This window comes from Thamnophis elegans, chromosome 11 (assembly GCF_009769535.1).
Source record: "Thamnophis elegans isolate rThaEle1 chromosome 11, rThaEle1.pri, whole genome shotgun sequence".
Classification (NCBI taxonomy): Eukaryota; Metazoa; Chordata; class Lepidosauria; order Squamata; family Colubridae; genus Thamnophis; species Thamnophis elegans.
The window spans coordinates 57,307,274-57,333,782 of NC_045551.1; the positions used below are offsets into that span (position 1 = coordinate 57,307,274).

Sequence of the window (26,509 nt, forward strand, 5' to 3'; positions counted from 1 at the left end):
GATCGGATGTCCATCCTCAGTGACTTGAGGGCTGGCCTAACCACTAGGCATTTTGTTTGAGAAACTTTGGAGAACGGGAGAGCAAGATCTGTGTCTGCCTTCCAAAAGAGGAAAATAAAGATCAGGGTATTACAGACCATCCATCCATCCTGGGAAGATTCTAACGTAGATCAGAAAGCTATTGCTCTCCAAGAACCCTGAATACAAGATGGATTTTTCAAGAACAAATTCCCCATGTATAATTTTGGTTGAAGCTGAAGTAATCGTTGATAGGTAGGACGTTGTAGCAGACAATTTTGTGTACTAAGCTTAAGTCAGTCCTTAATCAGTGTAGTACTAGATTGTCCAAGCCCAAAATTTCGAGCCTGGTGGCATAAGGTATTCTATTGCGAGCAGAGGAGTTCTGCCTTCATGCCATCCCTAAGCTTCCTTGCATCTCCTCTTAAACGATGAAAGTGTTACGATTGGCTTTGGCTCGGACTGAACATTTATTTCTATGGAAAAGAAGAAAAGATTGGAGAAAACTGGCTTCTTGGTTTCCTTATCTAACTAGGTAACACCACTAGTGCAAAATCTCATGTGATCGGATGTCCATCCACAGTGACTTGAGGGCTGGCCTAACCACTAGGCATTTTGTTTGAGAAACTTTGGAGAACGGGAAAGCAAGATCTGTGTCTGCCTTCCAAAAGAGGAAAAATAAAGATCAGGGTATTACAGACCATCCATCCATCCTGGGAAGATTCTAGCGTAGATCAGAAAGCTATTGCTCTCCAAGAACTCTGAACACAAGATGGATTTTTCAAGAACAAATTGAAGCTTTTCTCTTTTGCTGATTGACTTCTTAAAACATAAACATATGAAAATGCTGATTTTTTTTTTTTTTAAAAAGAGAGATTTCAAAGGAGCATTTATATGGTATTCCATGATATTCCGATTAGCAGTTAAGAAAGACCCAACGGCACTGAAGATTATACTCAAGTCACATTTCTCAAAGCAGTCTTACTTGGCAGGAATAAATTAATGTTGGGTGCTACAAGATTAAATTCTCCCCATGATTTGCATTCATAATTTGCAGGAGGAAGTAGAGAGAATGCTTATCCAATTTTGCAGATGACTGGTGAATACCAGTAGGAAACAGGAGACAGAAATAATAGTCAAAATGATCCGGATAAAGGTGGAGAAATCGGAATGAGAATAAAATTTAACAGAGATCAAGGCAAGATGATATGCAGAGAGTTTAGGGAAAAGACTTTGGATGCCTGAGCAAGAGCACTTGTGGAAAAGTTTGTGAAACAGTCACTGATGACTGAAGAGACAAAAAAAAAAAAAAAAAAGGCAAGCATGTTTCTGGAGGCATCCGTGTTCCAAAACAAGGGAAGCCACTATGCCAACTTGTTTTATACTGGTCTGATTTTACCTCCAATATTGGTTCTGGTCATTGCCGTTTAAGAAAGAGTCAGACAAAGTGGGATCAGATTAAGAAGAACAGAAATGCTTAGGCAGATTATTTAGCCTTTGAAAAAGCTGGCTGGAAGAAGCCATAGCAACATCCTTCAACATCTGGAAGGAGAGCACACAGAAGAGCTTAATGAAGAGAAAATATTTGCAGAAGGCAGACAGGCAGGATCCCTTGCATTTTCATATGTAGATGTATTTAAAGTGAATTGTAATCCATTCTGTGCAAACAAAGTAGAAGGAATCTGCCAAGCCACTGGGGCCAAAGGAATGATTTCCTGCATAACCAGGTGAGTTTAACAATGGAACTGCTTTTATGGGCAGAAGGCAGCCAAGGGTTTAGAGGGAGAAGGTAAAGCTGAAAAGATGGTTCAATTTGGATTTTTGTGCAAATACGTGATTATCCACACCACATATCATTTTTTTGCTGTTCCAATTCTTGAGCTGGTCTGCCCCCAGGGAATCTCAACTACTCCCAGGTTTTTTGGTGTGTGTGTGTGTGTGTGTGTCAATAAAACCAAGATTGTCCATCCTGGAATTTCCCCCAAAGTTGCTCCTGCTTTCCCAGCTCTTAGATCCGACTTGCCTCCCTCTCTGAAGCCCCCCTCCCCACAACCAGAGATCCTCTTGGTCGAGTTCAATGATGACTAACCTTTTTGTCGTTGCGTGCCAAAAGCGAGAGAGACAAGGTCACATTGACCCAAATCAGTTCCAATTTCTTGGGGTTGCTTATGCTTGTTTTTGGATTATGACAGGGCGTCAACGTAAAAAGTTAAAAGATTGGCTTTTGGGAGTTCAAGGGTTCAGCTATGCAGCACACAAATTTGGAGCGTCTTATCTCCTTTGAAAAATCCATGAACCAACATGCACCTTTTTTTTTTTAGTTTTAGCTTTCCCAGGTACATGTAGAAATAAAAAAAAAACATATTTAAAGGTTAAATTAAAAATCCACAGCCTAACTGGTATCAATAAAATTCAGCCCCATCACACGGAACACACAGAATAACAAAGTTGAGAAGGACCTTGGAACATCTCCTATGTCAAATTAATAATAATCAACCATTATAGTAATTTCCTCTTCCTAATACACATCCTAGTTTTTTAGTTTACTTCATTGTCATTGCACATCGTACACCGAAATTAAAGGCCATCTTCAGTGTACATTGTAACTATAAAAACACAAACACACATCATTCACATGCTATATAATTGAATTGAAAACCCGATATTGCATTAATATTGCACTATACAGTGGAATTCAATATAGTTACTGTTCTGGGATAGAAGCTGTGTTTCAGCCTATTTGTCCTTGTTTTTATTGTCCTGTACCGTCTGCCAGATGGTAATAGTTCAAAAAAAGGGTGTCCAGGATGAGATGGATCTTTAAGGATGTTTTGAACTTTCTTAAGGTAGCGGGAGCTATAAAGCTCTTCCAGGGAGGGGAGAGGGTCACAACCAATGATCCTCTGGGCAATAACATTGACCCTCTGGAGCACTGTCCTATCTACCACTGTGCAATTGGCAAACCATAAACAGGTGCAGTAAGTTAAAATACTCTCTATGGTGCAGCGGTAGGTCACCAGCAGTTTTTCATTCAGTTGTTGTTTCCTGAGAAGTCTCAGGTAGCATAATCTCTGCTGGGCCCTTTTGAGCAGTGCTACAATGTGGGTGCCCCAGGCCAGGTCCTCTTTATGGTAACCCCCAGAAACTTAAAACTGGCCCCTTGCTCCACTCGGTCTCCATTGATAAGCAAAGGGCATTTACATTTATTTTATTCACACGAGGTTAGCTAGCTTTGAAACATTTTGGCTTGAGAAGCAATTATTTTGCAGAAACGAATGAGGGTTTTTTTTTTTTTGTTAATGTCATGTGACACTGAATATTAAGGGCATAATACGGAGATATTATCTGTCTATGTTATACTTCAGTGCATATATTATACCATAGTGCATATGTAACAACGTAATTATTCATTGCGCATCCAAGAGAAGGGCATCCAATAAATGGATTGGGAGACAGATAAGCGGTAATTAAGGTACAAAGAGTTCTTGCCATGAAATTCTTTGGAATTTAACAAACTTTTCACTTTAGCATCTGAAAATTGCCAACAATTAAAGCTGGAACATGCCTGGAAAATTGGTTAAAGAGCAATGAAACATTGTAAAGGAAGAAATAAACTATATGTTTTTTAACTGTTGAAATGTATTGCACTGCAATATCAAATTCTAACATTGTAGCACAGATGGAACTCATCCTTCCATGTTCTACCAGTCAGACATGATCATGAAAGAAGAGAAATTGTGGTGAGGGGAACAAGCCAACAGAGAAGTGGGTGGAAATGCTGTGGTCCTTCCAATGTTCTCACACCACAGCTCCTGACATGCCTTACCAATGAAGCTCAGGATGCCTGGAACAGCTGAAATTGGTATTAAGCAGTCAGAGACACATGGCTCCTTCCTTATCTCCTCTAATTCCATCCCCTCCTTCAGAAAGTCAGCAAGTGCCTGGTAGCTGTGTGTGCTTCTCTCGATGTGATGAGAAGCCTTTTTCCTACTTGGAGAACCTCCAGGTGCTGATATTCGGAAAAGAAAGGAAGGAAGTGATGTCCTGCGAGCTAAAGCTCCCCTGTTCTTTGCTCCTTCTGCTCCTCAACCAAGAGCTTTGGATTCTGTCTGGACATGCAGGGGTAGGAAGGAGCGCCAAGTGGCAACCTGGTCATGGGATGGCGCTGGGATTAAGGAGGGGCTGAAGCTGGTGGAAGGCTGGTGGCAATGAGATGCACTGAGAGAGTTTATAGTGGAGGGGAAGGTTGGGGTAGAAGTTAACGATGGTCATTTGAGATAGGAAAGATAGCAATACCAGTAGTACTTAAGACATATACTGCTTCATAGTACTATAAATTCACTCTCTAAGCAGTTTATAGAGTCAGCCTATTGTCCCCAACAATCTGGGTTTTGATTTTACCAATGTTGGAAGGATGGAAGGCTGAGTCAACCTTGAGCTAGTCACGATCGAACTCCTGGCAGTGGGCAGAGTCAGCCTGCAATACTGCATTCTAACCACTCTGCCCCTTAGCTCATAGAGGTGCTCCTAGGGCACTTTAAAAATATTTCCTAAAAGTTAGAAAGCTGAAAACAAACCATATTATGATGAGCACAAAGAGAGTGGTGAGGGGGAAACATTATACGGTCATAACTGGGATAAAACAAGACAATTACCTCGCGGTGATTTAGAAGTCTTTCCAAATCGGCTGCCATTTGGTTCTTGACCCTCAGCAAAGCCTTCTTCTCTTCATTTAACTGACTGGCGGGCAGAAGAAAACGACTTAGGAAATGTAGTTAATGCCACATTCTAGTAGCAATGCGAATTTTAACATAAATTGCTGAGAACGAAGCACACTTAGATGCTTTTTGAAAAGGAAAACGTGACTGTATAGGTGTCAAAGTTGATTTCATTGAGGGCCGCATCAGGGTTGTGTTTGACCTCGGGAGGGAAGGGGCGGGCATGGGCGTGGCCAGTTTGATGTCACTCAAGACTCCATTTTCGGCCATGACGGCCTCCTTCAGCCTTCTGCCAGTGAAAACAGAGCTCAGGGAGGCCATGCTCCATTTTCTCTGACTGAGGGCTGTAAGCTGTCAGAGCCTGGGCAGGTCACGCGCGGCCCTCCCCACCTCCATTTTGGCTGACAGAGGCACCGCGGGCTGATCCTTTGCTATTTCCAGGGTGCCACTACGGGCCAGATCTAAGCACCTTGCTGTCTGGATCTGGCCCGTGGGCCTTGAGTTTGACACCCCTGGTATAGAAAGTAGCACCAAAAGCAAAGACAAACCAAATAAAGTTTTTGTATGTGTTTGATCAGGGGTGGGTAGCTACCGGTGGGGCCAGGGCCGTCTGACAGTTATCAGCTGCCTTCAGAGTCAGACATCAGTGAGGCAGGCAAACAGCTGGAGCCTGTTCCTAGTGTGTGCTAGCACAGAGTTGCCAGATGAAGGGAACAGCTAAGGAACAGGGGTCGACTTGGGAGTAAGGCCACAGGTGGATGATGAATGGCCCCTCCCAGAGGAAATAAAAGAGGAGCGAAAGGGGAATGAAGTTTGCAGGAGACAATTTGTTTGCTTAATTGGTTTGTGACTCTCCGAGACTCCTTGCCAAGTTCTGAGGAGCCTGGCAGCTCTCCAAGACAGATAAGGTCTGTGACTGTAAATCCTCCCTGGAAAGACTTCGCTGGATGTGAATGAGCAGAATTCACAGTCAATTAATAAAAGGGTTTTTTGTCTGGACAAGGAGCTTGCTTCATGCTCTTGGGAAGCCTAGGTCAGAACAGTTATAATGGGAAAGCAGACAGGCAGGCAGGAGGGGTCATCCATTAGTGATAGTCTTCTTCCATCTAGCTAAATTAAAAATCAGGTGAGCAAGATAACCCTGCCCCCCCCCCCCAACACTTCTGGACACTTTTTCTGAATTGAAAATTAAGGAATTTTGGCACCTCAACCAGCACCCTATTTAATCTTCTAGGCAGCTATAGGATCAGAACTTGATGGAATCAAAGAGACACTTAGGCCTCCCCTTCTGACACCTAAGATAACAGGATGGACTTGTTACAATGGCGAAAGGAAAGCCTTATTGGAGAAAGAGATCTGAGAAACGATTAGCAAAGTTTAAGCTAAGCCACATAAGTGGGACAGGAGAACCATGTTAATTAAGTAATCGAAAGAGATTTACTGGCTACTCAAGAGCTAATGATTAGATCAGGGAGTCAAAAAGATAATCTAGAAGAATAACAGACAGTTGGCAGGGAATCTGGAAGTCTTTTAGTCCAACCCCCTAGTCAAGCAAGAGACCCTACCCCATTTCAAAGAAATGATTCTGCAATCTCTCCTTAGAAATTTCCAGTGTTGTAGTACCCACAACTTTTGAAGGCAAGCGGTTCTACTTGTTAATTGTTCCAACTGCCAGGAAATGCCTCTTTAATTCTTTATTAGTTTCTATCCATTGCTTTCTTTTTCAGCCTTCAGGTGCTTTGGTGAATATGTCAACCCCTCTCTTTTCTGTGTGGCAGCCCCTTAAATCTTGGGCTGTTAAGAAGGCAACGACTTCTACACCATTAAGAAAGGAAGTCCAAACAGGCAGGGCTATGAAATTAGCAGGAGAAGCCCTCAATTTTTAATAGACCAAAGTCACCGTTCTCAGAAAGTTAGCCTTGTGGCTCCATGGCTGACTCAGGGCTTCGTTTATTCATTTATTGAATTTATATTGCTCGCCTATTTGCCCATGACGACCCAAGGAGGCTTATAAAACCATGTTTAAAACAATAAAAACTAACAAACAGAATCCAATAAATTAATAACAAAATCACTCCCCCCAGCTCCCACCCCCCCGACCCAGCAACAGCAGATCACACGAGCCATTGAATGGGCTCCATCCCACTCTGGATTCCCCAGGCCCGCTGGCAGAACCAGGTCTTTAGCGCCTTCCAGAAGAGTGTTAGAGTGGGGGCCGTTCTAGTCTCTGGAGCGATGATGTTCCAGAGAGAGGGAGCCACCACGGAGAAGGCCCTTCTTCTGGGTCCCACCAGGTGTATCTTCCTCAGAGATGGGACTCACAACATTCCCTGCCTCCCCGCTCTGGTGGGTCAGGTAGATGGGACACCAAATTTGGAGTCTTTACCTGATGTCCTTTTCATGCTGAGCAATCTGTTCTTTCTGCGCAAGGATCTGGGAATCTCTCTGCTGTACGGATTCAATGAGGTATTTGTAGGGCTGCTGCACTTGGTTCAACAGAGAATTTGCTTTGTCTCGCTGAAAGAAAAGGAGAAAAAAAAAAGACGTACATTGAAATCACGAAAGGTAGCTCCATTACGTTTCTATGGTTTGGTTTTCTATGGTTTTATTAACACTTATAGGCCGCCCTTTTCCCTGAGGGGACTCAGGGAGGCTTACATAAAATCAAGGGAAGGGATATACAAACAATAACACATACAAAACATAGAATAAAATAATAAGCAACATTCATTCATCATTCGGGTGGGGGCAATTATCTTTGTCCCCAGGCCTGACGGGCTAGCCAGGTCTTAAGGGCTGTGCGGAAGGCCTGGACGGTGGTGAGGGTACGAATCTCCACAGGGAGATCGTTCCAAAGGGTCGGAGCTACTACTGAGAAGGCTCTCCTCCTTGTAGTTGCCAGTCGGCACTGACTGGCAGATGGAACTCGGAGGAGGCCTCGGAGGAGGCCTTTCTGTATGTCTCTTTCTCTTTCCCACAATGTAATCCTGATATCACATATAAAGATCACTGGAAAAAGATGGAGCGAAGCACCCCTTCTCTATATTATTTACAAAGGATTGTAAATGTCTGGGTTTATTCCCCCCCCCCCCCCAGTTTATTTGCAGGGCAGCAGGACTTCAAAATTATATATATCAATATCACATGAAGGGGCATCATGTATATAATTATATATATCTATACTATATCTATAAGGGCCATTATGTATAAACATTATGTACTGTATATATCACATGAAGGGACGAGGTGGCTCAGCGGCTAAGACGCTGAGCTTGTTGATCAGAAAGGTTGACAGTTCAGCGGTTCGAATCCCTAGTGCCGTGTAACAGAGTGAGCTCCTGTTCCTTGTCCCAGCTTCTGCCAACCTAGCAGTTCGAAAGCATGTAAAAATACAGGTAGAAAAATAGGAACCACCTTTGGTGGGAAGGCAACAGCATTTTGTGTGCCTTCAGAGTTTAGTCATGCCGGCCACATGACCACGGAGACGTCTTGGGACAGCGCTGGCCCTTCAGCTTTGAAACGGAGATGAGCACTGCCCCCTGGAGTCGGGAACGACTAGCACAAATGTGCAAGGGGAACCTTCACCTTTTTATATCACACGACTTCAAATAAATTGCGAGCAGATGCATATTTGGGGCAAGCGATCTCCAATCCTGAATTTTTAAACGCAAGTGCCACTTGCAAAGAAAGAACAAAGAGAGAGGGTGGGTGGGAGAGAGGGAGAGAGGGAGGGAGAGAGAGACAGAGAGAGGGAGAGAGAGAGAGGGAGAGAATGCTCTGTTGATCTGTATTCTTTCCAGAGCAAAGACCCCAGGCAAATGTTATTCTTTCACTGTTTAGAGGGCAGCATAGGACAATGTCTTCTGATAGTTCACAAGGAGTCAGGGAGAGCCCTTCCTTTGTGGCTTCTGAAAATCCATTCACACTGGCCAGGGACTGACCTGGATTCTCCATATGATATAATCCCGATCTATCTGGGAAAACTCAAGTTGGAAGCCAGCGCTGTATGTAGGGAAGAGGTCAGGGGTGGGAATGGCAAAATGGTTCTCTGTACTCTTTCTCTCCCTGGAACTGAAAATGGTGAACCTCCTTGGCTATGGATTTCCTCCATTTTTCAAATATCCATGACTGAGGAGCATGTCAGAAGGCAATTATGAACGTGGCCAACTTGCCAGCGGCCTCTGGATGGACCTTCTGAGAACAAGCCCAGATCCTAATTGAGTTACAAGGTAGAGCCCGTCAGAAAAAAACAAAACACCACGACCAAATAGATGAGTTGGCATGGGATGGGAGGTATGGCTCAGGACTGTGTCTGTGTGATGGCTTTAATCCAGGAGTGGAGAGAGGTTGTTTTATTTTGTGTGTATGTGTATATGTGTAATTGTTGGTAGGTGCCCAAGGTTATATTGTCTGAGATGGGCACAGATATTAAATAAATATATAGGCATTGCATAAAAAAAACTTTAAGAAAACTAAACCAGTTTTGCTAGTTTTTCCCTATTTAGAGAAGGGAGGCTTATCTGTCTAGTCTCTGTTTTGTTTAGTCTGCAGAATAATCTGTCTTTTCATCTCTGCTATTAGAGCAACACGTATTGCGCTGAAAAGGATTAGCATGGGAGTATTGTCCACAATTGTCCACAGACACACACATATATGTATTATTTTACAAATAACTCAAGACGGTGAACATATACAACACATCTTCTTCCTCATATTTTCCTCACAATAAGAAACCTGTGAGGCAGGCTGGGCTGAGAGAGAGTGGCTGGCCCAAAGTCACTCAGCTGGCTTCTACGGCTAAGAAGGGACGTGAACCCATGGCTTTCTGCTCTCTAGCCTGGTGCCTTAACCACTAGACCAAACTTGCTCTCTTTTCATCCATATAATTATGCTTTCTTATAATTCACAGAAAAGGGGATGTGGTGGCTCAGTGACTAAGACACTGAGCTTGTCGATCAGAAATCAGTTCGAATTCCTAGCGCCGCATAACTGAGTGAGCTCCCATTACTTGTCCCAGCTTCTACCAACCTAGCAGTTCGAAAGCATGCCAAAATGCAAGTCAAAAAAATAGGAACCACCTTTGGTGGGAAGATAACAGCACTCTGTGCACCACTGGCGTTTAGTCATGCCGGCCACATGACCACGGAGATATCTTCAGACAGCACTGGCTCTTCGGCTTTGAAATGGAGATGAACACTGCCCCCTAGAGTCGGGAACGACTAGCACAAATGTGCAAGGGGAACCTTTACCTTTATAATTCACACACAAACACACACACACACCCCTCTGTGTGTGTGTGTGTGTGTGTGTGTGTGTGTGTATGTATGTATGTATGCATGCATGCATGCATGCATGTAATACCTACTAGGTATGGAGGTATGTATATATATATATAAATTATACCTCTTGTGAAATGCAAGTAACTTCTTCCTTCTGGCGCTCCAAATCTCTTGCAAGCAATGTATTTTGCTTCTCTAGCTGTAGCAACCTTCTTGCCAAATGCACACTGTGCCAAGATAAAAATAAAATTAAACAATAACAATAAGTAGAATTTTAAACCAGACGTCTTTTGAAGTAGAATTTCTACTTTCTTTTCCTTAACATATATTAATACACATATAAGGTTACAAGCTATCATGGGTGGGGGCGTTTGATTAAACTTATGTTGGAGCTGCTATTGATGCTACATATCCATTCTTTCTTACTTTCCATCTGTAACAAGACAAATACTAGTTTTGCAAAATATATCCTGTTCTCAGTGGAGTAGCTTGTAGAAACAGACAGATTCAAAGACTTCTTTTGTAGCTAATGATTTTGTGGTGTTTTTTTAAAAAATGGTATTAGGATTTTTTTTAGTTTTTTTCGAAATCCCTGCCCAAAGAAAAAAATAACAGATTTTTGACATTTTTTAATACACACAGTTTGGCAAAATATATTATTTGCAGTATACCTTTCATACACTGTATTGTATACAACATACGAACCATACGTTCTTCCTGAATGCATAAATGTACACAATTTGTCAATGCAGTTAATTATCTTGGGACTATCTAACTGAATTTGGTTTCCTGGATTCTCCTACAATATGTTTTGGATTCTATTTCCTTCCTTCCTTCCTTCCTTCCTTCCTTCCTTCCTTCCTTCCCCCTCCTTTTTAACTTCCTCCCTCACTTTTAATGTCCTCCATCCCTACTCCTTTTCAACTTCCTCCCTCCTTTTTAATTTCCTCCCTTCTCCTTAACTTTCCTCCTTCTTTCTTTCCTTCCTCCTCCTTTTTAACTTCCTTCCTTCTCCTTATCTTCCTTCTTTCCTCCTTTTTAACTTCCTCCCTCCCTTTTTTAACTTCCTCCCTTCTTTCTTTCCTTCCTCCTCCTTTTTAACTTCCTTCCTTCTCCTTATCTTCCTTCTTTCCTCCTTTTTAACTTCCTCCTTTTCTTCTTCCTCTTTAACTTCCTCCCTCCTTCCTTTTTAACTTCCATCCTTCTTTACTTCCTTCCTCCTCCTTTTTAATTTCCTTCCTTCTATTTTAGCTTCCTTCCTTTCTTCTTTCTTTCTTTTCTCCTCTTTAACTTCCTTCCTTCCTGCCTCCCTCCTTCCCTCCCCAATACAAATTTACAATGCATTACATTTCTCAACAGACCAAATGCAGGCAGAGAACAATGCTGGGACATTTAAGTTCTGAGAACATCACAAATAACCGAGGGCCTTGCTCACTGATACGGGCTTGCCATGGTTATAACCAAGTTTTCACATTCCAGAAGTCATCAATTTTAAGATTTCTGAGAAAATGTCTATTAGTACCTATTCAGAGGTTGAATTATATGTGGTAGGGCAGTGGTTAGAATGCAGTACCGCAGGCTAACTCTGCTCATATTGCCAGGAATTCAATTCCCTCCATCCTGACCAATTCAAGGTTGATTCAGCCTCCCATCCTTCCGAGGGGGGTAAAATGATGACCCAGATTGTTGGGGGCAATAGGCTGATTCTTTAAACTATTTAGACAGAGCTGTAAAGCACTGTGAAGCAGTATGTCAGCCTAGGTGCTATTGCTATATCATTTTCTAACACTACGGCTTGAAGCCCAAAGCCAAACATGGCATTTTAACTGGATGAGATGAATATTCCCATCATTCTCACACTGTAATTAAACTGCCAGGTTTCTAGTAGCAACTGGCTCTAGAAGCTGCATTTGAGATAGCTATCAGGATGCATTCAAGCACCATAAAATTATGTTTAAGTAAGCATGACAGAAATCTCCCCCCCCCCCCATCTTTCTTTTCCTTATCTAAGTTCAATACGTTGTAACATCACTGGAGGAAATCTATGAAGCAATTTAACATTTTTTGTAAAAAAAAAACAAAGCACCTTAAAGCAAAACATTCAACGATGGAACCTTCACTCAGGGAGGGAGGTGAGAGCTTTAAGGAAGGAAATGATAAGGGAGTATCCAAAAAACCAGGTAATCGTGGTAAGAAAGTACAATCTTTTTGATTTTATCAGGCTTGGAGCCTGGACTTCAGTGCACTAGCAGATTTTGGTGTGAGATGGCTCTCCTCTCCTCTTCTGAAGACTCTTTGCAAGCTCCTAGCAAAAGCATCTTCTTCTTCCTGCAAACTGGAACCCAGCCTGAGCTGGGAAAATCCCTCTGTTGTGGTCCGCCAGGGGCCAGTGGAGCTGGCAGCAGATTCGGACAGTGGGGAGGTTGGGGAGGAACATGGGCCAGTCCTGGAGTGGGAAGGCTCTGATGAAAGCTCTGTGTCAGAAGCAGAGAGGGGGCCAGAGCCCTATGCCAGTTATCATCAGCCTTCGAAGGCAGACATCACTGAGGCAGACGAACAGCTGGAGCCTGTTCCCAGTGTGCGCATGCACAGAGTTGCCAGATGAAGGGAACAGCTAAAGAACAGGGGTTGACTTGGGAGTAAGGCCACAGGTGGATGATGAATGGCCCCTCGCAGAGGAAATAAAAGAGGAGCGAAAGGGGAGTGGAGTTTGCAGGAGACAAGTAGTTCGTTTAATTGGTTTGTGACTCTCCGAGACTCCTTGCCAAATTTTGCAGATATCGGCTTGGCAGCTCTCCAAGCCAGATAAGGTCTGTGACTGTAAATCCTCCCTTGAAAGACTTGGCTGGATGTGAATGAGCAGAATTCACAGTACATTAATAAAAGGGGTTTTTGTCGGGACAAGGAGTTTGCTTCAGGTTCTTGGGAAGCCTAGGCAGAACACCTTCTGGGAAGAAGACGGAAAGGAGAAGTGGAGGACCCTCAGCCCGGGGGAACCTGGTTGGGGCTTAACTCCCCCACAAATTCAGAAAAAGACCAATGCAAATCTGGGGTCAGTTTTACATTTTTATTTTATAAAATGGCTGGTCCTTCTAGAACAGGATTCTTAATCTTGGCGAATTTATGACTCATGGACTTCAACCCCAAAGTTCCCCATCTGGGGATTCTGGGAATTGAAGTCCACTGCTCTTAACATGGGCAAGGCTGGGAAACCCCAGTCTAGAGTCAAGGTTTGTTTTCATTTTCACAAAAGTATTACTTAACGGCAATAAAAATAGGAAAACCTGGAACGGACCCAAATAATTTATATCCAATAATGCTGTTTTTAAGGTGGCTCGGTGGCTAAGACGCTGAGTTTGTCGATCAGAAAGATTGGCAGTTCAGTGGTTCGAATCCCTAGCGCTGTGTAAACGGAGTGAGCTCCCGTGACTTGTCCCAGCTTCTCTGCCAACCTAGCAGTTCGAAAGCAATGTCAAATGCAAGTCGAAAAAATAGGAACCGCCTTTGGTGGGAAGGTAACAGTGTTTCGTGAGCCTCTGGCATTTCGTCATGCTGGCCACATGATCACGGAGATGTCTTCAGGCAGCGCTGGCTCTGATATGGCTTTGATATGATAATGAGCACTGCCCCCAGAGTTGGGAACAATTGGCACATATGTGCGAGGGGAACCTTTACCTTTAATGCTGTTTTCAAAAGTAAATTGACACGTGAAGCTGTCTTTCTAACAGGGGCTGTAAAACCACAGTTCTGTCTTACATGGGATGCCTGGGGTGTCCGTCTTGAATTTATTCGGTGTGAAGCTCACCAAAGCCCTCCGCAAAAGATAACCCAACGCAGGAGTACTGAGAAAAACCAGTGCAGGTTTTTCCAACATTTTTCCTGCGCTGATTCAGACCCTGTAAAATCCATTTAAGCTTGCAAGCGGATAAGAAGAGGGCGGTAGGTTTTTTCTTCAAAAAAAATAAAAATAAAATTCTTTAGCTGAATGTTATACACAAACAACCAAAACACGCAGCCAAAAAAATCCCTGCTGTTTTCAGACCGAATTTCATGAATGAACTCATTATATGCTCAGCTTCAGCTTATTCAGTCGAGCAGGGGTACATGGCTTTCTGTTCCCAATACATTGCTTGGAATAGGTACAAGACTGGGATATGTACAGGAAAAGGGAGCCTTTAGGCCACTTGGGATCTGTTTATTGTCCTTGGAGCAAGAAAGAACCCAATACATGTAAGCCACAGGCGAGCAATGCCGCATATCCTAAAAAAAATGAAATGTTCTGTTCAAACATGAAGAAAAAAAAATAGACAACTATCCATGGGCAACAAGAGAGGACGTTTGTTACTGGTTTAGTTCCCTGGACAAGGAGAGCTTTCAACAGTTTGAAAAATATGATTTGTTAGACGGGGACAGATAGGGTTTTATTATTCAGCACACTGAATCTAGGGGAGAGAGAGAGAGAAAAGACGGACTACTTCAGCCAAATAAATCAGCTTGCCATATGTCAGATTTATTTCCCATCAAACGTAATTAATTAGGACGACAGATTGCTTATACTCTTGGGGAATTAAAAGCAAAGATGTCTTTTCTTCTTCTTTTTTTTTTTTCAAAGTTAATCTTAAATTAGGCCTAACTGGAATCCCGCTTGATAAGATAATGCGAGGGAGGTTCAGTCCTGCTGGGTGGGAAGTGGGAGAAAAGGCTGTTTGGGAGGACAGCATATCTTGCAGCTAAAGCAACAATTGCAAACCAGTTATCGAATTCATCACCGCAAGACAGGAGAGGGTACATTTTCAAATGGAAAACTTGGGGGGGGGGGAAATCTGGACTGTGAGCTAACACCTCCGTGTCCCTCTTAGTTGATGAGAAATATTTTGTTCGCTTGCTGCTTAGTCTCTAGAGCAGGGATCTTTCTTTATCGAGAATTAGCTGATAACCTGTATTAGAACGTATGACATCCAGATGTCACACTGTTCACAAATTGATTTGATACATTTATAAAAAATAAAAAAAAACTTGAAAAGGGAAAAAAAAATCACCGCCGCATTTTGCACAGACTTTTGCAAGTTTGTAGCAAAGCCAGGAGGCGAGGAAAGGCGTTAAGTATCTCACCGATCCTTGCTCCAAATTGTAAGAGATCAGCAGAGTTTACGTGCATGTTTATTTATCCAATTCAGCTTTAGGTTGTCAGGATTCTTCCCAAAAGGCGGCAGGTTAGCTTTCACTGCCAATAACTTTATACAAATGAAATTGTTGTAGAATTTTCATAGATTAGACAATCCAGTGCCCGGATCTACCTAGCAATTAACAGAAGTCAGCATGGCTGAGTATTAGTCAGGCTAATCTTATCTCCTCTGTTGATCAGCCACCTTTCTTAATAGATTGTTAATGCTGCAGACACACTACATTATGTCTTCACCAAAGCATTTGAACAAAGTGCCCTATGACATGCTTATTAGCAAGCCAATTAAGTGTGGGTGGGAGGCATGCAAGCGCGCGCACACAACCGGCTTAAAACTGTGCTCATCTAGGGCTCCTCATAAAACCAAAGAGGGACATCAAGGCTGTCACAAAACTCACTTATGGCCTACTCGCTCTTCCGTATATTTTTAAATCTTGGCTGAAAAGGCGGAAAGAAGAATTATGAGGTTTAAGAAGACACCGAGTCTAGATAATACAGCTAATGCCTAAGAAGACAGAAGGGGGGAAAACAAAAATCAAATGAGGTAGAGAACTGGATTGAAATTAACAGAATAATATTTAACTTCTGTGTTAAATTGTCTGCAACTTTCTTTTGGCTCTCAATCTGACAACCACATCTTTATTTTTGATTGAGCAGGGAGTTGGCTTTGGGACTGATGAATTATTGAGGTAGTAGGTGTGGCAGAATATGGAAGACAACTTCAGGTGTGGATGACAACAGGTTTCCTACTACTAATATTAAACTACCATCTGGAATATAGATTTTTTTTCAACCTTGGTTAGTGTTCCATTGGTGGAGACAAGACCACAAAGGAGAAAAAGAAGAATCTTAATGAGTATTAAAATTCAATCAGACATCCCTTCCACCAAATGTATAAAAATATTTATGTTTCAGTATTTATGACAGCCTAGAAATATCGAAGAATAAAAGGAGCGATGAATAGTTTTGGCTTTTGCTGAAAATGGCCTCCTATGGATGGAACGGGGTGATATTCTCTCTAGCTTCTCTCATTTCTCTTACACATCTACTCTGTCCTTTTGTTTCTTCCAACCTCGTTATGCCAAAGCCACAACTCTCTAAGGCAGAGTGACTGTGAAAAGACAAAAAGTTGATCTGGAATTTTGATTTCTTGCTTTGTTGAAGTTTTAATTCGAAGGGCGCAGATATTGAGTTCATCTGTTTTTAAGTGCCGAGATAACTTGACTTTGGATGGTCAGGATGCGCCTTGATTTCAAGGACGTGGGCATACTTTCTCTCCCTTGTTAAAGGTAAAGGTTCCCTTGCACATGCATGATAGTTGTCTCTGGCTCTAGAGGGCATTGCTCATCTCCGTTCTAAGCCAAGAGCCAGCACTGTCTGAAGATGTCTCTGTGATCACGTGGCCGACATGACTAAATGCTGAAGGCACATGGAATGCTGTTACCCTCCCACCAAAGTGGTCCCTATTTTTTCTACTTACATTTTTACATGCTTTCAAACTGCTAGGTTGGCAGAAGATGGGACAAGTAACAGGAACTCACTCCGTTATGTGGCAATAGGGATTCGAACCACCGAACTGCTGACCTGATCGACAAGCTCAGTGTCTTAGCCACGGAGCCACCGCGTCCCTTCTCCCTTGTTAAAGCTCCTCAAATTCCCTTGGGGTTTTTGGGGGTTGAGGAGGGGAACTGGTGTGGAAGCTGACATCACCTTTACCTTTGCTTCAACCGTCTTTTGGCTGTTGTAGGGACATTGGCACCGTATCCATAGGAAAATAGCACTCTTTCTGCCTCATCCTCATTCTCAACTAGAAAAATACAAAAAAACAGGCCATCAGAAAACCACTTTTAAGAGGAGGAACCCCCAGCATCTCTGGATAACATGGCGGGGCTGGGTAGATCAATGGGACTTCATTTAAGGTCAGTGGAACTGATGATCCATTTGCTTGATTTTATTTTTCTTTACATGAGACTCTATAAACGGTGGCTAAAAAGTGCAGTCAAAACAGGAAAAGGAAGTTAGCAAAAGGGGAAGAACAAATACAATGTCGAATCAAACTTTACCATTGGCAGCCTATAAATTCACAATCAATGGGAAGTCATGGCAGCATGACTGATTGTTCTCTCTTTATCTCTTAATGATTTCCTGGAGGCATTTTTATAAGCCATCCATCATCCGTCCTTTGTGGATTTCAGGATGGCTTGGAATAAGCGAGAAAAAGCATAAAAATCTAAGTTCCTCCTTGCCCATTTCCTTTCGTACTGATATCCCTTGGCCTGGTTCACCTTCCTTAGGAATCCTTCACACTGCAATTCTGACTTTGCTTTGGGGCAAGCAACTGCCACTCTGAAGAGTCACACAAGGGCTTCCATGCCAGTGAATAGGAAAAAAAATGTTGTGCCTCTTCCTCTTCCCTTATTGACTTAGGAACCCACACGCACACCCATGGAGACATACACACACAAACTCCTAACCACAAACGTGTTATGTGACCCAGAGGGCTGGAGCAGGCTGGGAAAGGATCTAATTCTCTTTGTTCTTACAGGATGGAGAGATGGTTTAGGTGCCATGCAAGTCTCAATTACTTCTCCTTTGGCAGCAGCCTCTTTCTTTGCAATAACTTCCTCAAGAGAGGAGTCTGCAACTGGCAAAGCTTGTCCTTCAACGGCAGTGAGCATGAGAGAAATCTGGCTTTCCCCGATATATTTACTTATTAAATTTATTGATGGCCCATCTCACCACTGGGTAGCTCTGAGTGGCTATATAACAGGATCAGCAACCCACGTCTCTGGAGCCGCATGTGGCTCTTTCATCACTCTTCTGTGGCTCCCTATCGCTGGTTGGCTCCACAATTGATAGGGCTTTCAGTTAGGACAGGTAGAGGAAAAAGGATGCCGGGCTAGGAGGAGACTCTATGGTGGGGGAACCGGACTTCTGGTTGGCAGAAGAAAAAGGACACTGTGCTAGGAGGAGACTCTATGGGGGGGGAACCGGACTTCCAGTTGGCAGAGGAAAAAGGATGCTGTGCTAGGAGGAGACTATATAGTGGGGGAACCGGAGTTCAGATCAGCTGCAGAATTGAATGGGGGGCTTCCGGTTAGAACCTTTGTGCCTCTTTCAGTGTTTAAGGTTGCTGACCCCTGCTATATAACAACAGAACAGAATAACAGAATTGGAAAGAACCTTAGAGGTCTTCTAGTCCCTGATCAAGCAGGAGACATTAGATCAGGGGTGTCAAGTTTGATTTCATTGAGGGCTGTATCAAGGTTGTGTTTGACCTCAGGAGGCTGGGCTGGGCGTGTGGCCAGGGTGGGCATGGCCAGCTCAACCTCACTCCTGTCAGGGAGGCCTTTGAGTTTAACACCCCTGCCCTAAATCATTTCACAGAAGTGCTGTCCCGTTCTTCTTAAAAACTTCCAGTGATGGAGCACCCACAACTTCTGAAGGCAAGTCATTTCACTGGGTTGATTGTTCTCACTGTTACTGGCTTTCTCCCTTAGTTCTAGGTTGCTTCCCTCCTTGATTAGTTTCCATCCATTGCTTCTTGTCCTGCCCTCAGGTGCTTTGGAGAATAGCTTCACCCCACTCTTCTTTATGGCAACCCCTGAGATATTGGAACACTGCTATCATGTCACCCCTAGCCCTTCTTTTCACTAGACTTGACATACCCAATTCCTGCAACCCTTCTTCATATGTTTTATATATTTTTGTTTGTATATTTTATATGTTTTCATGTAAAGTGTGAACTACCAAGAAGGATCCAGGACCTGAGCAAAAACTGCTGGAATCAGTCCTGATTCAGAGACACATCGGAAGGATAGGGTGACTTTGTTTCTCACCCTACAGGTGAGAAGTAAAAAACCAAACCATCCCAGAAAATTCACCTGAATGATTAAGAGTTGAACATCTTGGGCTTCTTTATTCATTTTTGTCATGCAGTGCTGTCACTGCTCTTACATTGCTTCTGGACTCTTTTCGTCAAAGGCTGCTTTGCTTTCCAGACAAAATGGATCGGGAGGCCCTTCAGACAGTCACTCACACCCTTGTGACCTCAAGACTGGATTATTGTAATGCGCTCTACATGGGGCTGCCCTTGAAGAGTGTTCGAAGACTTCAGTTAGTCCAGAACGCAGCCGCGCGAGTGATTGTGGGTGCACCCAGGTACACCCATGTCACACCTATCCTCCGTGAGCTGCACTGGCTACCCATTAGTCTCCGAATCCGCTTCAAGGTGCTGGTCGCTACCTATAAAGCCCTACATGGCATCGGACCTGGGTACCTGAGAGACCGCCTCCTGCCGATTACCTCCCATAGACCGATTAGATCTCACAGGTTAGGTCTCCTCCGGATTCCATCCGCCAGCCAATGTCGGCTGGCGACCCCCCGGGGGAGAGCCTTCTCTGTTGCAGCTCCAGCCCTCTGGAATGATCTCCCTGTCGCGATCCGGACCCTTACGACCCTCTCGGCTTTCCGCAAAGCCACCAAGTCCTGGCTGCTCCAGCAGGCCGGGGGGCCTGTGAAACATCCAGCCCCGCGGAAATTGTGAATGTTGTGGTTTTGTTTTTAAAGTGTTGTCTTTGTCTAGTCTTCCCCCTTCCCTTGTCTATTGTGAGCCGCCAGGAGTCCTTCGGGAGTGGGTGGCATACAAGACAAATAAATACAAATACAAAATAAGGGCTTCCTCCCATTCCCACAACTGGAGATGCAAGTTGCTTCCCTTTGAAAAGTTGTGTGCATGAATGGGTGGGTGTCTGTGTGACAAATGCAAGTTGTTTCCCTTTGAAAAGTTGTTTTCGTCTGTGTGCATGTGTGTGAGGGAGAGAGAGGAGAGAAAGAAGAGAGAAAGGAAGATAGTGAAAGACAGAGACAGAAAGAGAAAAGAGAAGAAAGAAAAACAAAGAGAGAAAGTGAAAGAGAGAAAGAGATGCAAGTTGCTTCCCTTTGAAAAGTTATGTGCATGTTAAAGTGTTTCTGTGTGCGTGAGAGAGAGAGAGTGAGTAGAGAAAGAGAGAGAAAGGAAAAAAGACAGAAAGAAAGAAAAAAGAGAGATAAAGAGAGAGAAAAACAAAGAGAGAAAGAGAAAGTGAAAGAGAGAGAGAGATGCAAGTTGCTTCCCTTTGAAAAGTTGTGTGCATGAATGTGTGGGTGTCTGTGTGACAAATGCAAGTTGCTTCCCTTTGAAAAGTTGTGTTCGTCTGTGTGCATGTGTGTGTGAGAGAGAGAGGAGAGAAAGAAGAGAGAAAGGAAGATAGTGAAAGACAGAAAGAGAAAGAAAGAGAAAAAAGAAGAAAGAAAAACAAAGAGAGAAAGTGAAAGAGAGAGAGAGAGATGCAAGTTGCTTCCCTTTGAAAAGTTATGTGCATGTTAAAGTGTTTCTGTGTGCGTGAAAGAGAGAGCGAGAGTAGAGAAAGAGAGAGAAAGGAAGATAAAAAAGACAGAAAGAGAAAAAAGAAAAAAGAAAGAGATAAAGAGGGAGAAAAACAAAGAGAGAAAGAGAAAGTGAAAGAGAGAGAGAGATGCAAGTTGCTTCCCTTTGAAAAGTTATGTCCATGTTAAAGTGTTTCTGTGTGCGTGAAAGAGGGAGCGAGAGTAGAGAAAGAGAGAGAAAGGAAGATAAAAAAAGACAAAAAGAAAAAAGAAAAAAGAAAGAGGGAGATAAAGAGAGAGAGAGAAACAAAGAGAGAAAGAGAAAGTGAAAGAGAGAAAGAGATGCAAGTTGCTTCCCTTTGAAAAATTGTATGCATGTGAGTGTGTGCATGAGAGAGACAGAGAGAGAGAGAGGGAGGGAGGGAGGGGAGGGAGGGAGGGAGGGAGAGAGAGAGAGCGAGGGATGGAGGGAGGGAGGGAGGAAGGGAGGGAGGGAGGGAGGGAGGGAGGGAGGGGAGGGGTTAGAAAAGAGCAACCCAGCACCATTTTGCCCTGGGAGTGCGTGTTCTTATTCTTCCTGGCAGCCTGTGCAAAAGCATAATTATGCACAGTAAGGAGGATAATCATCACAAGTACAAAATGTACAGGACAAAATATCTTTTTGGCAACCGTCCCTTTGATTTGAAAGCGTGCATCGAAAGATGGGACCTGGGTAGAAGAAGAGCATAAATACACAGCTGATTCTGATAAGCTTCCTGAGAAGTAAAAAAAAAGAAAAAGAAAAGAAAAGAGCCAACGGAATGAATATTGAAACCATTGACATTATTATATTTATGAGTATTTTGAAACACAAAAGGTTAGCTTTCCTCACACACAGGACTCCAACGTGGGGCTCTAAGAAATGACTGTCACGGCGGCGAGCATTGGAAGGAAATGGAAATGTTGCAGCAATTAAGGAATCTCTTGGAACTGGAGCGCATTCAAACAATTGCCCAAGGAGATTAATTAGTTACCCCATTTTATAAACGAGGGCGGAGGCTGATGAAGTGATTTTTCAACCCGAAGCCAGACAGTGAAGTCATAGCTTTGCCAGGCCCTTCGTTTACCCATCTACGTTGCTCCAGTCCAACCTGGGGATGACTTCATACGTACGCCCACTACTTGCATGGCCCAGGTCACAGCCCACACCCCCACTCTAGTCATCGAGATACCTACATTTTCAGAGGGTTTGCTGGGACGGAAATAAAACTTCATTGCTGCTTTGAAACCCAAGGAATCCTTCTGTCGGGAAAGAGTCAGCACCAACTTTGCCTGTAAGGCAGTGATGGTGAATCTTTTCAGCACTGAGTGCCCAAACCGTAACGGGCCAGCATGTGTGCGCGCCAGAGCACCGGAACCTGAAGACCAGCTGGCCAGCACCAGCATGCTGTTTTTTTGGGCATTTTCACGCCGCTTTTTGGGCTGTTTTTGGACCGTTTTTAGCCCCCAAATGGCCCTGAAAACAGCCTGAAAATGGCCCCCCAAATGGCTTGAAAACAGCCTGGAAAAGCGTGGAAAACAGCTACCAAAAATGGTCTGTTTTTTGGGCATTTTTCAGGCTATTTTCCAGCACTTCGGTGCCCGCAAAGACCAGTTGGTGATGGTGCATGTGCCCAAGCATGCCATAGGTTCACCATCATGGCTGTAAGAGGTCCCAAATTCAATTCCAGGAAACTCTACATGAAGCCCCTCCAGGAACTGGTGCTGCTCATTTAAAGGCCCAGATCAGGGACAATAACAGTTTGAAGGTACCTTGCAGGCCATCTAGTCAAACCCCCACTCTTGCAGAACACCTATACAACCAGCAAAGTCCAGGGGGAAGCCAGATTTGCTTAACCACTGGGCTGCTCACTTATCCACTGCAGCAATTCGCTTAACAACAGTGGCATAAAAAGGTAGTTAAAGTGGGGCAAAACTCACTTAACAAACAAAACTCACTTATGAACAGAAATTTGGGGCTCAATTGTGGCTGTGAGCCGAGCTCTACCTGTCCAGCAATTTTGGGAAGGTTTTCTAAAAAGCCGCCAGTTCCATGCCCCCAAATTAAATGCTTGAGAATATAAGAAAGCCTCTCAAGGCAAGAAAATTGACAGTGTATCAATGTTAGGATTATCTCTTTGTTTATCAGGCAGATGAGCTTTCCTATTAGCTGCAGGCAGAAATGAGGGGAAAAAAACAACAATGGTAAGTATGCAATCTGAATTTGTACATTCCGTGAATACCCTTTCCGTGACGTTATTTATTGGTAAGTGAATAATCCCTACAGAGGATCAGGAAGGATACCCCATGGGGATGCTAAATGCTAAAATAAAAGATGCCTTTGGCATCGATCAAACCGAACTAGGTAAGACGTTGCTTGCAGTCAACCTCTTTCAGGTCAAAAGCAGGACAGGTGAGTGAGAGATTTGCTCATTTCCCCAGTTTTGCAGGCCCGAATGAGAAATCCGAAGAGCTTAGTAACAACGGAACACTCTAAAAGTCTGTAGCGATTCTCAGTCATACAAGTCGTAGGTTTTTTTTTAGCTATGCAATTTGGGATGGACACCCTTCGAATGGTGTGGGAGTAGGAATGGATTTCCCAGAGGAGAAAAAAAAATATTGCAGACTACAGGAACCATTAAGCACTACTCAAGTGACCCTGAGGACACAGATAAATCTCCAAGTGACCTCAATGACTCTATAAAAGGATGCAAATGACCAGCTGTCTGCAAGAAGTATAAATCCTTCCATTCCCCGCCATCCAGTCAGAGCTGAAGAAGCTTCTTGGGTGAGAATCGAAATGTCTTCAAAAGGAAAAACAAGAAAGTCCAGCTGCCTCCTGAAAAAGCACCTTTGGGAACAACCATGACCTGGATGACTGAGAATCTACATGCGCTCTACATGGGGCTGCCCTTGAAGAGTGTTTGAAGACTTCAGCTTGTCCAGAACGCAGCCGTGCGAGCGATCGTGGGTGCACCTCCGTATACCCACGTTACACCTATCCTCCGCGAGCTGCACTGGCTGCCCATTGGTCTCCGGACATGCTTTAAGGTGCTAGTCGTTACTTTTAAAGCACTACATGGTATCGGACCTGGGTACTTGAGAGACCGCCTCCTGCCAGTCACCTCCCAAAGACCTATCAGATTCCATCTGCCGGCCAATGTCGGCTGGCGACTCCTCGGGGGAGGGCCTTCTCTGTGGCTGCTCCGGCCCTCTGGAATGATCTCCCCGTTGAGATCCGGACTCTTACTACCCTTCCGGTCTTCCGCAAAGCAATTAAGACCTGGCTGTTCCGGCAGGCCTGGGGCTGCTGAACTATCCAGCCCCATTTGAGGTTACGACTGTTGTGACTTTTAAACTGCTGTTTTTATTTATTTCTGTATCCCCTCCCTTTTTATTGTGAGCCGCCCTGAGTCTCTCGGGAATAGGACGGCATACAAACCAAATAAAATCAAAATCAAATCAAATCTCTACAGAATTTTAGCTATACAATTCGGGATGAACATCCTTTGAATGGTGCGGGAGTAGGAATGGATTTCCAGAGGAGAATCTTTCAAAACTTCTGATCAACAAGACACAATCAAAACGCAAAAGAACTGTCAATGAAATACAGTCCACAAACTCCACTCATGGGATTTCTCTACAAGCTCAGGTTTGGACTTGCCAACACCATCATTCTGAAGGACACAGGTAGGCATCCTTGGTCTCCATATCCTTTGGGATGCTTTTCTGATGTACCCATAACTCCCTTCCCTTTTCCCAGAATCCCCTCTGCCAAATCTTACTCAGGAAAGATGAACAACATTTATATCAATGACCATATCCAAAAAGAAAGAAAGAAAGAAACTGTATCACTTTATATCTAAACTCTGAAATAACTAAGAAAGATCATTTAATTTTAGGTTGGTAATGAAAACATTCTGCTGACAAACAAATCAAATTCAGAGAGCACCAAGGATTAAATGAATGAATGTTTACTTTTGTGTAATCTTTTAAGGGTATACATTATGACCTGATTTGAGTTTATGGAATTCATTCGAAAACATCCATCTGTCCGTCCATCCATCCATCGAGGCATCCATCTCAACCTCTTGCTACTATTTTAGAACAAATTGGAGACTTTAAATTAAATGAGTGGAATCTCCATGTTCTGATAAGTCCATGAATTAGACAACAGGCGATAAATGAAGTTGGTGCATAGACCCAGGGCAATGACTCCCTACAAGTAGTACCAGATATATCTTTCCATCCTATTTATTCGGGGCGGTATGCACAGGAGAGGAATTCCGTGCATAACACACACAAATATGCACACCTATCCCGGTCTAAGAAGTGCTGATACTGCTCACAGCAACAGACAATTCTGTTGCTGATAGAGAAAATCCTTTCGTTAAAATTTACTGCCATCAGAGACACTGTTGTAGAATTCAGCACTTCTGGTTTTCTTTTCTTTTTTTGCTGCAACAACTTTCACAGTAAACTTTCCAAAAGATTGTCATGGAGCGAGATAACAAATTGAAAAAGAGAGCAAGAGCTGACATGCCTGGGGAATCAGGCTTTTTTTTAAGAGAGAGAAAAATGAAGAGAGTGAGAGAATGAAGAGAAAGAGAGATTTGTTAGAAAACAACAACACATCATCATTTTGCCCTGGTAGGAGGGAAAGGGGGAGGGGGGGAGGGAGGGAGGGAGGGAGAGAACGAGAAAGAGAGAGAGAGAGAGGGAGAGAACACAGTAATTTTAGGAGATATTCAAAAGGCGATATATATTCAAGCTGCTAATTAAGGTGTAATAAAATACATATTTATGCTAATTCATTGTATACAGCTGCATGTTGAATGGGTACTCAACATTCCTGGATTTATAACGAAACCAATCTCATTAGCGGCCATTAGATTGTAAATAAATTCCAAGACGGAATCATAAAGGAGAATTCGGAAGGACTTACGCTCTGCCGTTTGCATTATTATCTCATCGAGTTCTTTTTCCAGTTTTTCGTACGTGTCAAGCCTGGCTTGGTACTCAGAATTTTGTGCCTGAAGTTCCGAGATCTTTTTCTCGCTCAATCCTTGAAGACTGTAAAATTCTTTCGTTAATACCTAAGAATTTTTTTTTTTTTTTAAAGAAAGGAAGTTAGTTAAGAGAGCAATAAATCATCGGGGAAATAAAAGAAATGCTCAATTCAAATATTTGCAAGCTTAGGTCAAGTCCTTTTTTACTTTAAAGTTGGCTTAAAGTTGGTCTCGGGCTGTGTTAAAAAGCATGATTCGGTATAAATGCCAGCTCTCCGGGAACAGAATAAAGTTGTACAAAGAGTCTTATTTTTTCTTCCACTACTCCCTCCTCCCCGCAACTGTTTGTTTAGGGGCTGCAAAAGTTAAAATTGCAAAGAATAGGAACACGATTGTCCTCGGTATGGGTGCTGCGTCCAACTGAGCCATGAAAACTACTGTATCTACAAAGATCTAAGCAGGCCAAGAAGCAAAAGATTTGATCCAGGAGGATTAATGGCTTTATAAATTGAATTAGCACCCGAGTGGAGAAATGAGAGATGTAAACAAGCTTTCTGAAATGGAGGACTGTTTAACCAGGACAGAGAAAAGTGAAATTTGATAAGGGATGAAATATACTGTTTGATGTTCAAATGAAGTATGGGTAGTCCTTGATTTACGACCACAAGTGCTTCCCCCCCCCCCCCAAGAAGCCACTGGACTTTCTGGTTTTTCTTTGAAGATGTTTAGCTTCTCATCCAAGAAGCTTCTTCAGTTCTGACTGCTCTTCCCCACCATCCACTCAAGAGCTGAAGAAGCTTCTTGGGTGAGAAGCGAAATGCCTTCACAGAAAAACCACAAGTCCAATTGCCTCTTGAAAAAAGCAGCTCTGGGACAACCGTGTCCTGGATGACGGAGAATCTCCATAGAGGCCGATAT

General features: G+C 43.3%; 1 protein-coding gene across 1 annotated transcript in view; it reads right to left on the reverse strand.

Annotated features, from left to right (window-relative positions):
• Positions 1 to 26,509, reverse strand: part of PIBF1 (progesterone immunomodulatory binding factor 1) — a 99,611-nt gene that overhangs the window by 9,131 nt on the left and 63,971 nt on the right. The window contains exons 12-16 of the mRNA XM_032226261.1: positions 25,528 to 25,678; positions 16,914 to 17,004; positions 10,140 to 10,242; positions 7,123 to 7,253; positions 4,674 to 4,758 (exon numbers count right to left, since the gene is read on the reverse strand). Of these exons, the coding sequence (XP_032082152.1) occupies positions 4,674 to 4,758; positions 7,123 to 7,253; positions 10,140 to 10,242; positions 16,914 to 17,004; positions 25,528 to 25,678 (561 nt within the window). The remainder of the gene's footprint in view (positions 1 to 4,673; positions 4,759 to 7,122; positions 7,254 to 10,139; positions 10,243 to 16,913; positions 17,005 to 25,527; positions 25,679 to 26,509) is intronic.